The sequence below is a fragment of the Monopterus albus genome, unplaced genomic scaffold (genome assembly GCF_001952655.1).
Source record: "Monopterus albus unplaced genomic scaffold, M_albus_1.0 scaffold43.1, whole genome shotgun sequence".
Lineage (NCBI taxonomy): Eukaryota > Metazoa > Chordata > Actinopteri > Synbranchiformes > Synbranchidae > Monopterus > Monopterus albus.
Genome location: NW_018127923.1, coordinates 2472752 through 2486436, shown reverse-complemented (window position 1 = coordinate 2486436; position 13685 = coordinate 2472752). Strand labels below are relative to the sequence as shown.

Here is a 13685-nt window from a genome sequence, read left to right as displayed (position 1 = left end):
AGACTGAGAATATGTGGTCAGTCTGTCCAGGTTATGCCAATGTGGAAATTTGTTCTGATGTTTTCAGAGATGTGAGTGCTCCTCATCTGACCACGCTAGCTCTATTAGCAGGCAGCTACATCTTGTTCAGAGCCCAGTAGTCTGTCGGCGAGGACGCCGGTGTTTCGGCTGCACATTACAGCTGTGTTTCCAGTATTTGAACCTAATGAGTGGTACACCCTCTGTCATCTGGTATACCCTTGTGGGCTGGCACGGACCGTCCTACTTTGCTTCACTATTTTTCTCTGTCAGTCTCTGTTTAAAGGAGAGAAGGGCTGCCCTCCTCAGTAACAGAGACTAAGAGCAGTTTATCAAACAGCTGTTGAACAAGCAGAATACAACCTTGCAGAAATGTGACATCTTCAGTGGGGGACAGCCCATCTGGAGCACTGGATCATTTCACAGTGGCCTAAGGCTCATTTGGCCTGTTGTGAACAGTCAACTTCACCAGTCATAATAGAGCAAGCATTAGTAGAAGGAACCTCTCAGCATGTGCATGATGGTGCTACTTTTAGTCTCACCACAGTGACAAAGACGACACCATTGTGTCTCCTGACAAGGCACATACTGTAGCAACTGTCTACCTGCTTTTCCACTGGTAACATTAGAGAAGTTGCCTGGTGAAATGGATCATGTTCAGCAGAAAAGGAAAGCTGGAGCAGAGGAAAAGAGAAGAGCCCTTGCCATGGACACAGCTAAATGCTGCAAATAAGCAATGTTTGCCAGTAAGGGACCACGTCGTTCAATAACACTAGTTAAAACATACACATGACAATCATAATATCCTCTATAGAACATACAATCTTTGCTGACATTATCTTTGTATAATTGATCTGCATGTTTGTATCTTGTACACAGTAATGTGATAAACATGATAAATAGGCCACTGGCTAACTGGCAAACGTATAGCAATGCTCACTAATACTCACTGTCTCTGTTAACAAATCCAATAAATGAATGGGTGAAATCGGCACTTAAAGCCCAGGTAAAGCAAAATCAATGATTTGTTTCTAAACACATTATACATGTTAGAAAACAGTCACTGAAAACTTGTTAAAAGACATGGCTCGATGATGCACTGGATCCATCCCCCAATCCTAGAGCACACAGAGCTCTATGTCTGCATTTGTTTTTATGGGCACTCATGAGACTGAAAATTTATGGCCACAGTTGAGTTTTCTTAAGAGAAATAATGTTAATGCTGCTGCCTCAGTATTAAACAATGACAAAAGTAGGAACACGTGAATGGTGAATGTGTTGGAGCGGGTCTGAACCGACCACAGGTGGAAGGAGAGAGATAATGGCCAACACAGTTAGTTGTTAGCAGTTAGCCTAACAAGCTAACTTTGAACTGACTGTGAACAAATCTTAAATTTTCACTTCTCTGCAAGTTTATGCTTGTTTAGGAGGTGTTTCGTTACATTACTCCTACTGGATTTTTACTCTCGAAGGTTTTGTTGCACGTACATTAACAAGCATACGGCTCCCTGTCTCCACCACTGTCTGCTCCCTGTGTGTGTGTGTGTGTGTGTGTGTGTGTGTGTGTGTAGGAGCCGTGCACCGCCCGCTCTCGTTCAAACATCAACACAATGGAGAAGCGGCTCCATAAACACCAAAACCATATTTCTAATCTCACATTTAGTGGTCTTTGATAAAATGCTCCTATAGAGCCCTAGCACATTAGCACCAGTTCTCCTGTTTGATCGTGAGTCACTACACCCTCTACAGCCTACAGCTTGCTAGCTATGCCTTCACCCTGCAAATGCATCTTTCCTACATGTTCTTTCTTAATACATCCATTATGATTAGGTGGCAGATTTCTGTGACCTGACACACAGAGAATACTCCTTATTTTTTCATGATTTTGAAAGCTAATTTTATATTACGTGGTGATCTTTTTCATCAATCAAATGTGTCTAAATGTGTCTGGGTGGTTAATAACACGTGTTCTTGTGGTGTGACAAACTCAGAACACATTTATTTCCACTTAAATTTTTCAAATGCTGGCAGCAAAGAGACTGCCACTAATGCAAAAATATAACACAAGTGCCGTCCATGAATCACAGCAAATGCAGTTCAACAACATCATTTGCTGTTGAGGATTGTGCTATTATTTTGTTGTTTTGAGGGTAACAGCTCTGGAAGTAACATCTGAGTGGACTTGGAGTTACTATTACTTTGGTAGAGCTGGATCTCCATTCTCTTATCTGAAGTGCTTCCACCTTCACAGCTTTCATTTTACCACCTGTCACTGCCAGATTTGTTTCGTTTCAAATTAATTGAATGATGTTTTACTTATTTTAAAATGTTAACATTACCTTCCCTCTGAGTGCAATCCCGTTTTGTACGAGCTCTACTGAAATGTGCGACTTCTCTTCAGGCTCCATGCTGCACTGGGAGGAAACCACCTGGTTCTGGTCATTCTGGTTTTCCCAGCAGGCAAAACCTTCATTTTTAGATGCCTTCCTGTGAGTCCGGTATTTCATTTTAGGGAAGGTGTGGGAGCCGCTGTCTGTGGCCCCCCAGCTGCTTTCAGGCCACAGGGGATCGGTCTGTGTGGCCTGGCAGGTGGTGGCCCTCTGCAGGCGAACAGAGATTCTCTGGGCTGAACCAGTCATCAGAGTGATGGATTGAGTGTCCAGAGCTGGAGCTGATGGTGTGACAGCTGGGAATACAAACACCTCATCCTCATCTGAAGGGGGAACACAAGGATCATGAACTGATGAATTAATAAAACTGTGACTTTGTTAAACCGTGTGAGGACATCATGTCCTTCAGTCACGGCAACATAATGAACAAATGGTAGGTTTGCATCCAAGGAATGTTCTGTACAGATAAGAAAATTGTCTTAATGACCAAGACTAATAACATTTGGCAACATACATCGTCTTCAGAAAATATTCAGACCCTTTCACCTTTTGCACACTGTATTGTGTTGTTGATAGATAAGTAATTTTTTGCCCGTCAATCTACACTTTATAACATACAATGGCAAACTGTTTAAAAACAAATGTTTTAAAAATAAAAAACTGAAATCACTCTAGTACAAATGTATTCATGCCCTGAATTCAGTACTTCACAGCAGCCCCTTTGGCAGCAACTACAGCTTGTACTATTCTGGGATAAGTCTCCACAAGTGTCACACACCTGCAAATGAGCAGTTTATCTTATTCTTCATGGCAGTACCTATCATGTGCTATCAGACTGGATGAGAGGTGTCTGTCAACTGCAATCTTCACATTTGAGTCTGGGCTTTGTCTGGATTACTTCAGGACAGTCAGAAACTTGTCCTGAAGCCACTACAGTGTTGTTTTGGTTGTATGCTTCAGGTCAGTGTCCTGAAAGGTGAAGTGCTGCCTCGGTTTTCAGCACAGTGGAGAGGCAGAGGGAGAGGCCTGGAAGTTGTACTTGTTGTACAAATACCCAAATCCACCTAATTCTCAAAGTTACAGACTCTAGCTTTAACTGAGGTAATAGCACTTCAGTGAAACACCACACCTGGTCTGTTGTTGAAGCAACAACATAAAACTTTTTTACACTTAAATAACAGCTTCAAAATCTTTTTAGTGGTAGACTGACTTCCAGTAAGGTGAATGGCATCTGTTCTATTGCCAGTGCATGTCTGGATCATCTGTTACTGCACTATGTAAAGTTGGATCACTGTCCTGGGGACCTCACGATAGCTTCAACTAGCTCAGTATTCTGTGGTTCATACGGGGGTTCACACATGCAAGGACAAATCCCTAAGTAACCACTTAGATTGTGACTAGGCAGTCAGTCTATCTAAGTCATGCCAGTTGAGAATTTGTTCCGATGTTTTTGGAGATGTGAGTAATCATCTGACGAAACTAGTTCCATTAGCAGGCAGCGTCTACATCTTGTTCAGACCTTAGTAGTCTGTCAGCGAGGGTGCCGGTGTTCCAGCTGCACACTGACAGTACCATGTTCTCCTGTCCTTGGGAGTATGGACTTAAAGTTCAGACTTACTAACAAACTACAGTCACCAATTGTGCAACAGGATATTGACTAAAGCACACACATAGCAGTGCATAGTAGGCATCGCCAGAGCCCAGCCACAACCTAGAAGAAGAGAAGAGACTGGACAACAGTAAATATCAGACTGGCTTTTAGTCATTGGTGAGAGCTAAAAATAACCCTGTCAAGGTCACTAACTGTTAACAGCTACTGTCCCGACGTTAGCTGTAAAGATCTGCTAACATGAAAACAACACCACCACCACAGCAGAGAGTAGTATATCTCTGCTAATGTTATTTATGAATGTTTGGTCAGTCTGTCACTGTCACACCAAATAAACCTTCAACATTTGCAGCCTAACAAACCCATCTCAGCTAGCTTGTAATAAATTACGCTGCCCTGTGTTGCCAACATGTTTCATTCCCTTGCACATGTCCACATTTAAAAAATTTGTAAACTGAAAATACAAGCACTGTTTCAGTAAATCTAAAATAAAAACCTGACTTTATTCTGAGTGTTCATCTTCTTTGTCACAATAAATAGAACTATCCAGTCATATTTGTATAAAATCCTGTAAAATTAATTTACCATTCTCTGGCTTCTGTTTTCTTTCCCAGTTCAGTAACAGTTTCGCCTTGTAAACAAATGCACATGTAATGTAGGCCTACCGCTGTCAATCAGGTGGGGTGACAATGCAGCTAGTATTTATGACAGTTGGGTACAATTACCAGCAACTATAGGGGGAGAGAAACTGCCAAGTTACATATTGTTACTTTAAAGGAAGATAACCACTGGCTTTCTTCAAAAGGTTACTATTTAAAAGTGATGAAAAGACCCAAAAGATAAGCAAACAGTACATTGCACACTTCTACTCCTACAATGCAAGCACATCTCTGAATGTTTGCCCGGGAACCCGTCTATACCTCACCACATTCTTATCACAGAGGTCTACAGAGTTCCTTGAAATTCATCGCTAAAATACTAAACCTCTTGGAGTAAAGGCTCTAAATGTGTTTTTAAATTAGAAATTTCAGTTTTTTAATAATTTTAGAATAATCACCTTTATTGGCCAAGTATATTACATACAAGGAATTTGTTTCTGGTACAGAACCAATGGCAGCCATCTGTGGTGCCACCTCAACCGATGGCTCTACCGACAGGGGGGTTCAGTGTCTTGCCCAAGGACACTTTGACACGTGGACTGCCGGCACTGAGATTTGAACCTTCAACTATTCTGGTTGGGAGACGACTATTCTACCCACTGCACCGTCGCCTCCCCCTATTAAATTAAATAATTTAATAGTTTAATTTTCTAAAATTTCCAAAAACATGTATTCACTGTCATATTGAGTGCAGACTTAAGGCTATTATATCAATGCAAAATTAAATCTACAACACAGTAAAGTGTGCAAAAACTCAAGGGGTCTGAAAACTATTGTATTTTTTCCCCAATTAATCTTCTCATCTCATTCATTAAAACTTTTTAGAAGCATATTTGTAACACAAAGTCCTTTTAAGTGTAATTTACTTTAAAGGACGTTATTCATTATTGAATGATGCTGTTTAGCATGTTTAGTGACTAAGCTTTACAGGGGGGCATTGCAGGGCTGCTGGGCAGTGAGCTGTGGGTCAGCCTGGCATGGGAAACGCTGCCCACAGAGCTGGAGCGGATCAACTTCCTACAGGCCAGAACCAACAGTTCCCGACACTGTTTATGACAGTTAACGCCACAGTCTGCAAAGCAAACAAAGACACATCAGCTTATGTTCAGGTCAGAAGTGTACAAAGCTTCAAGGCAAACAGCTAATACTGGTCTTTGTCTTGATGAGGAAGGGTCTTCTAGGAACCACATGTACCTGTACTTTCATGGCAGTTAGGCTCAATGATGTTTTCACATTCTGTTAGTCAGTTCACCCAAATCATCTCTATTTTATTATGTTTTAATTATGGACATTTCTTGTTTGAGTCCTAATATACAGTACAAGATACCATAAAAATATAGGCTGTGTTTTGTTCATTGTTTCGTCACCCACATGTTTGATGTTCCCTGTGCAGTTTAACAGTCACCTACTGAAGGAGTTCTCTATGGTCACCTAAAGGGCACCACAAACAGGCGGCACATGATGCACCTCAAAACACCCGCACCCATTATTTTCAACAAAAGTCCACACATCGGCAGCATCAACCTGCGATGATGCGTCAGTTCAGGATTATTCAGGATACACTTGATTTAGGATACACTATTGTCCTATTAGTATATTCAGGATACACTATTGTACTATTTTCCCAGTGTCAATGTGCATCAAAAGGAAAATTTAATGTTAATGTTTCAAGTTTATTTTTTATAATGTCTGAATGGCCTTCAGAGCAGAATCCAGTGAAACCACAATACCTTTGCACTTGTAACCTTGCTTGATGATTCCCCAGAGCTGAGGGTCCAGAAATGTAAGGAAACAAAAAAAGGTAATTAATTAGGGCAATATATTTTAAAAAATGACCACTAATAGGTCGTAAACAGAACTCAGTCCTCCACAACTTTTCCTGTAATCCTGTGAGTGTCTGTTGTGTCTATGTTAAACAGGGGTTGGTGCAGTTGTTTGGTTCAAAGCAGGCCAATCGGTTTAATTAAACTCTACATTTTCAATGTTTGCAAGATAATTAAGGAGGCATGGATGTGTGACAGTATGTTAGAGATACCCACAAATCCAGCACAGTGTTCACAGAAGGTGGGCTTCAGGTATGTCATCTCCTGGAAGTTGTGGATGAATCCTGGTCCCATCCTACACTGGAGCAGTGGGTTAGCCCGAAGGAAATATGCAATCATCTCATCCTTACTGATCAATCCATCTCTGACAGAGACACACACAGGAAGGGAAAGAAAGAGAGAAAACATAGTGTCTACAAGGTGTTCCAGTCCTACAAGGTCAAACAAAATGTATCTCAACATTCATTCCTACAATTCAACAAAAATGACATAACTGTAGTAAAGGAGTGTGCACACCCCTACGTTTTCACTTCAATTGTTTCTTTAGTACAGTGATTCTCTATATGTGATCACAGTTAAACAACACCAGATTTTTTATTATTGATTTTCTAGCAAGACAGAGGGCTATTTCACAAAACCTAGACAGTGGATTAAGGCAGGCGGGATTTTCCACATATCCTGGCTGGACTTAGCCATTATTTGGTTTCACAAAAGTGCTGGCACATACAGTAAATTACCATGGAGATTTATTCTATGCAGCTAGCCTCCTCCAGACCAGGCTAACTGCCAGGCTTGATTAGTCCTGGTGCCTTACCTGCTCTGTCAGCAGTTACTCCGATCAGCAATGGGTGGGGATATTTTTTTATTTAGTTATTCAGTAAAATGTGATAGTCACTGGTATAGATTGTGTTTATGAAGACTGCTGTTCATATTGTTGTTAGACGTTTGATGAATTTTACTGCAGCTCTTGAGATGATTAGAGATGGGTGATAAAGTGCTGTCACTTAGCCCAGGGGTTCTCAACCCTTTGTAATTTTGTGTCCCACTTCTGATTGTTAAAATATTTCTGAGGACCACCTTAGATAGATAAATAGATCAAACATCAACATAAAACAATGTATTTAGTCTATGTATTTATTGCATTCAGGGCCATTTCCTGACCACACACACTGCAGCTTTGGCACAGGGCACAGTGGCACAGGCTTGCCTCCCAAATCTCTTTTTCATTTCAAAAACTGATCCAATTTTTGTCACTGCATCCAAGAAAGCATTAGCTGGCTAGCTAGCAGTGTTAAAACATGTTTGTCACTTCCTGAATATGTGTGTGGTGATATTCAATGTAACTGAGCACATTTAGTAAATACCTAGCTTTGTACATTTGGAAAAAAATTTTAATCTAAGCCTTTGCAGTACTACTCCGCGGCCCACCAGATGGCGCTCTGAGACGCTGCTTGAGAATGGCTGACTCGTCTAATGTTCAGTTTGATTTTAGCAAATAATTTAAAATGCCAAGTTCAAGGAATTGTCTTGTCATGTTGATCATTGGTCTACATGGACCTGGAGCCATATAGGCCGCACTTTTCATTTATATCTTTTTTGATCACTGTCAGTCACAGTTACATTAATATTACATAGGCTGTATTAAATAGAACACTGAAATTTTAAAAAGCTGATTATTACTAATAATATGAAAGAGGTAGGCCTATCAGTCAGTTAAGCTCTACTTGTTGTGGACTTATGTTTAAAAGGTAGCTGACAAGAAGTTTAGATATGTAAAAATGAACTGGCCACATTTCACCAGATTCATATCACCCAGATTCCACCATCTGCAGAATGAATCGTATTTATGCATTAGTGGTTGTAATTCATCTTCATGGTATATTTCCTGATGAACATATGGTTTCAGTTAAGAACAGTGGTTAGAAAATATATTTTTTTAGGCAACTTAATGCATTCAGTCAGTCTGCTACTGCCTGCCCCACTTGTTCTTGCTGTCTTAGTACAGCAGCCTTATTTCTGTTTTTACTGATTATGTGCTTGAATTCCCCATAAGCTTCCATGAATGGGCACACTCAGCGGGTCTGAAATATGCTGCATGTGTCTTTGATGGGTGTGCCTGAAAACCTGATCAGCACGGTCCTGTTCGTGCCAGTCTGGTGTCATCTCCATTCACTTCATCTACACTAGTTAACATGCTGGCACGGCCAAATGGAAGGCAGCTTCTGTGTGAGCATCAGTGAATGTGTGATCAACCCAAAGCTGTGAATGTGCATTTGTCTGAATTACTTAGACCTGGCTTCACCTAACTGCACCTACTCAGCCTAGCTTAGTGTTTGTGAAACGTATTAAGCCAGGATGCACTTGGTAGACCAGGTCAAGCCTAGCTTTGTCTTGTTTCTTACTTGTGCTTTTGTGAAATAGCCCTCAGGTCCTCATGCTGTGATTAGGTTGAACTCATCTACAAAGTGCCATTTGTTGTCATTAAAGTGCCCATGGCTGCTCATTTTGCTCGTTTTTTTTTTATGTTTAATCCTGGGTACCTCTCGATTAGCTTTGCACCCCTCATAACTCCAAACAGTCTGTAATTCTTTCAGAATGATAAAACCAGAGAGCCTCTTCCTAAAAATGAGACGATAGTTTGTGAACGCACACAGGGTCCTGTTGCTGGTGTTGTGTCACAAGTGGACAGCACAATGAACCGTAGCAGCATTAATTAATTTAAGTTTCTCCTCCATAGATAGGTAAACAACGGTATATGTACCGATGAAAAGATGTAACACTAAACAAAGCGTGTAGTTGAGAAACCCCATATTTTAACTGGCTTAATGCAGACATAGTAACTTCTCCAGCCTTACAACAATTGCCTCTAAAGTTACAGAAACAAGGCATTAACAGACACGGAACGTGTGTTTTTTTTAAACTTACCGTTAAGTCCCACCAAGTGGAAACATCACTCCCTTTCAAGTAGCTCCAAGGTCAGTAAATCCAACCGGTGGTTACTGCGTCTTCCCCCATACGACCACATACATTACCAAAGTAGTGAAATTAATTCCAACTAGTAGCATAACACTGACGATAACATCATGGATCGTTAATCCGCTGGTTAACCAGCAACACATCACATGCGGCAGATACACTGGCCTCAAGCAGTCAAAGAAAACAGGTACTGTGCTTCAGAGGAATCCAGTGTTGATGAGCTGATCATTCACCACTGTGGGGTTTTCACTGGCTGGCTGCTTGTAGGTTAGACCTGGCCAGGCGAGTCCCTGTACAGGAACATTCCCGGACATGCAGTAACCTCAGGCCCTGTATTTTTCTCCACATCCTCTGGTCACAGTGCAGCAGCAGGAGGGAAAATGTATCCACAAAACCAGGCTCAGTTGAAAAATTCCTCTTTTACAATGTCACCGTGGATGTCTTTTTTTTTCTTTTAAATAAGCTTTACTGAAAGTATACATAACAAACAAAGGCAATATAATATTTTGCCAATATGATGGGGGCACTGGTGGATGTCAGGCAAGCTCACATGAACGCACAAGGGCCTGGATTTATGCCCATTCAAGGAAATCCTTAAACTATCATGTAATGCTTTATTTTGTTAGAAAAAAATTCTCGCAAGTGAGGGTTTTCGAGATGCGTATAAACCGAGTTGCTTCTGCATAGAAATATTAGAAGATATGTACACCAAATTTTTTTAGCTTTAGGTCATGTCTAAGATGATAAATCGCCATTGTAACGGTTTAGATAAGTCAGTAAACAAGGAATAGCGCCATGGGCTCTTTAATTTTTTGAACATCTACTGATAACTTTCAATGTTCCACACTCACTGATCTTTGTCCAAAACGCAGAAGGAATCAAGGAAGGGAAAGTTAGCAGCGATGCTCTCAAAGTCCTCTTGAGAAATATAGCCATCATGATCATGGTCATAATTCCTGAACACAGACTTCCCAAAGCCAGACAAGAAAGAGATTATTTCAGGAACATTGCACGCACACCACAACATCTACCAAACCACTAGTTGTTTTTCTGCATTCTGCATGGAAATGTGAAAAGGAATGCTGTCTACTCACATCCACCACCTTCCTAATGTGTTTATTGACAACAGAGGGGTTTGGTTTGGTGGTAACACCAGACGCCCAGTCCAGTGGAGCCAGGGGCTTGTTGGGAGTTGTTGGAGAGGTAGGCTGTGAAGAAGGATACATATACACAGGACTTAGATGAGCAGAATCAGCTTTAGTGGCCAGATGTTTTGGACACACAAGGAATTTGGTACAGTGGCTCTCAATGTGTATGCACAGTACTCTTCCATAAACAAGCTAAGGCTGAGAGAACAAAAAAAGTGTAAACAAAACAAGGAATGTGCATTGGGAAAATAAAAATAACATACTCATAGAACTATATATACACACACATAGTCTAGCTGCAGCTCTCCAGATAGATATGTGCAAAAATATACTTTACATGGCAGAATTAAATCACACGGAATGAGGTCAGTAGCTGATCTAACATTAAAAGGTAGACTATTCCACAATTTAGGGGCTGCAACAGTAAAACCACGGTCACCCCAGCATTTATATCAGGCCCTAGGAACCTCTAAAAGAAACTGGCTTGAAGATCTGAGGGACTTTGTAGGTTTGTGCCAATGCATTAATTCAGTGAGGTAAGATGGTGCCAAACCATTAAGAGCCTTAAAAACGAAAATCAGCAGCTTAAAATCGGTTCTAAAATGGACTGGAAGCCAGTGGAGAGAAGCCAGTACTGGGGTTATATGCTCAAATGTCCTAGTACTTGTCAAAACACATGCAGCAGCATTTTGCACCATTTGGAGACGAGTGAGGGACGACTGGTTAACACCATAGTATAAAGCATCGCAATAATCAAGTCGAGAAGTGATAAAAGCATGGATTGCAGTCTCAAAATCATTAAAAGAAGGAATGACTTGAGTTGATTTGCTTGTCAAATCTTAAGTTGCCATCAAACATCACCCCTAGGTTTTTTACAGTCGACTTCAGATGTCGAGCTAGGGGCCCCAGACCCTGGTCAGAAACAGTTGTTTGCCAAGTCACCAAATAGCACACACTCAATCTTATTTTCATTTAAAAGTTAAGTGCCAGCCATGATTTCAAGTTTGTCAGACAGTCAAATATTGGCTGTTATGACATTCCTCTCATTGCCTTCAGTGGTAAGTATATCTGAATGTCATCTGCATAACAGTGAAAAGAAAGGCCATATTTCCTTAAAACAGATCCTAATGGAGGCATGTACAAAGAGAACAAAATGGGACCAAGCACAGATCCTTGGGGGACACCACAGGAAAGGATAATTGAGGAGGACAAACAGGTACCAATATTAACAGTAAAATTGCTATTGGTGAGATAAGATCTGAACCAGGTAAGAACAGTACTTTGAATTCCTACACACTGCTCCAAATGAGATAAGAGGATTTCATGATCCATTGTATTGAAGGCAGCAGTGAGATCTAAAAGCACCAATAATACTGAATTCCCGGCGTCCCTAGCCAACAGGATATCATTACTGATTTTCAATAATGCAGACTCAGTACTATGTTTTGATTTAAAACCAGAGTGAAATTGCTCCTCGATGCCATTATCTGTCAGAAAAGACTGGAGTTGGATAAAAACAATCTCCTCCAGAACTTTAGACATAAAAGATAATTTAGACACTGGTCTAAAATTAGAGAACACTGAAGGGTCAAGATTTGGCTTTTTGAAAAGAAGCTGGACAATCGCTGTTTTGAAAGCATCTGGAACTGAGCTTGTCCTTAGACATAAATTAGTTAGAGCCAGAAAGCTAGGTCCAGCAGAGTCAGAAACATTCTTAAACAATCTAGCTGACAAACAATACAAAGAACAGTGAGATGCTTTCATGTGGTGAACCAGTTCAGATAGCATAGGCAACGATACAGACTCAAACTGATAGATCAAAGATATCAGAATGCAGAGGAATATGAGCTGGGTCAGGATTACTAGAACTGGAGGACTGCCTAATGCTAATAATTTTAGTAAAATATTGAAGAAAACCCTCACATATTGCTACAGATGCCTTGGGATGAGAAGCAAGGTTACACGGGTTGATAACAGAATTAATTGTACTGAACAAGACCTGAGGTTTATCACAATTAATGATCACAATGTTGGAAAGATAGTTTGATTTGGCAGATTTTACAGCCTTCTGATAGTCAGAGAGACAATCCCAGAAATGGCGAAGAAAAACATGAAGTTTATCCTTCTTCCATTTGCATTTAGCCAGGGCACTGCTTGCAACTTGGCTGGTCTATGTCGAAGAAGAGTGGTGAAATCCAATATGCCCTGGCAAGTAGTCGTTAACAAGCTTAATAGTTCCTCAGAATTCATGTAAAAGGAGACGTCATCTACCAAATACAGACCAGAGTTTTTAAAATGAATAGAAAACGCTCCTGCTGTAGAAGAAGTGACAATACGTCTAAAAGCAACAGGAATAAAAGGTTTGTCTACTAGTGACAGGGCAGCAACATTGAATAAAACAGGCAAGTGATCCGAAAACCGAGTCACATACAAACAGGCAGTCCATGATAGATCACACGGTCCAGTGTGTGTTCGAGCTCATGTGTAGAGCTAGAATGTTAAAATCACCAAGTATTAAAAGCTTATCAAACTTTGGCAGGATAAAACCAAAGAGGTCAGAAAACTCCTGAATAAAACCCTTGTTGAAGCACCTGCTGCTTCCTGTCTGTCAGAAAGCTGGTGATTGACTGGCAGGTGGGAGCAGGCACAGTGAGCTGGGTCAGTTTAGAATGAAGTATGTCTGGGATAATGACAATAAACGCTGAGCTGAAGTCCACAAAGAGGACCCATGCATAGGTTACTGGGGAGCTGAGGTTTTGCAGGATGTAATGCAGTGCCATGTTGACTGCATCATCCACCGACCTGTTTACCCAGTAGGCAAACTGCAGGGGGTCTACGATGTCCTTCAGGTGGACCAACACCAGTCTTTGAAAGGACTTCATAACTACAGATATAAGTGTGACAGGTCTGTAGTCATTCAGTCCACTGATGGAGGGTTTCTTGAGGACCAGGATGATGATGGAGTGTTTGAAGCAGGAGGAGACGTCACACAGCTCCAGATGGAGGCCAGCTGATTAGCACAAGCTTTCAGGCAGGAAGGGGGGGGGGGGGGGGGGGCGACC

General features: G+C 41.1%; 1 protein-coding gene across 5 annotated transcripts in view; it reads right to left on the bottom strand.

Annotated features, from left to right (window-relative positions):
* Positions 1-13685, bottom strand: part of rasgrp3 (RAS guanyl releasing protein 3 (calcium and DAG-regulated)) — a 63769-nt gene that overhangs the window by 2274 nt on the left and 47810 nt on the right. For all 5 annotated transcript variants that reach the window (XM_020599879.1, XM_020599883.1, XM_020599882.1 and 2 more), the window contains exons 11-16: positions 10570-10683; positions 10327-10442; positions 6716-6863; positions 6407-6443; positions 5605-5748; positions 2358-2731 (exon numbers count right to left, since the gene is read on the bottom strand). In XM_020599879.1, the coding sequence (XP_020455535.1) occupies positions 2358-2731; positions 5605-5748; positions 6407-6443; positions 6716-6863; positions 10327-10442; positions 10570-10683 (933 nt within the window). The remainder of the gene's footprint in view (positions 1-2357; positions 2732-5604; positions 5749-6406; positions 6444-6715; positions 6864-10326; positions 10443-10569; positions 10684-13685) is intronic.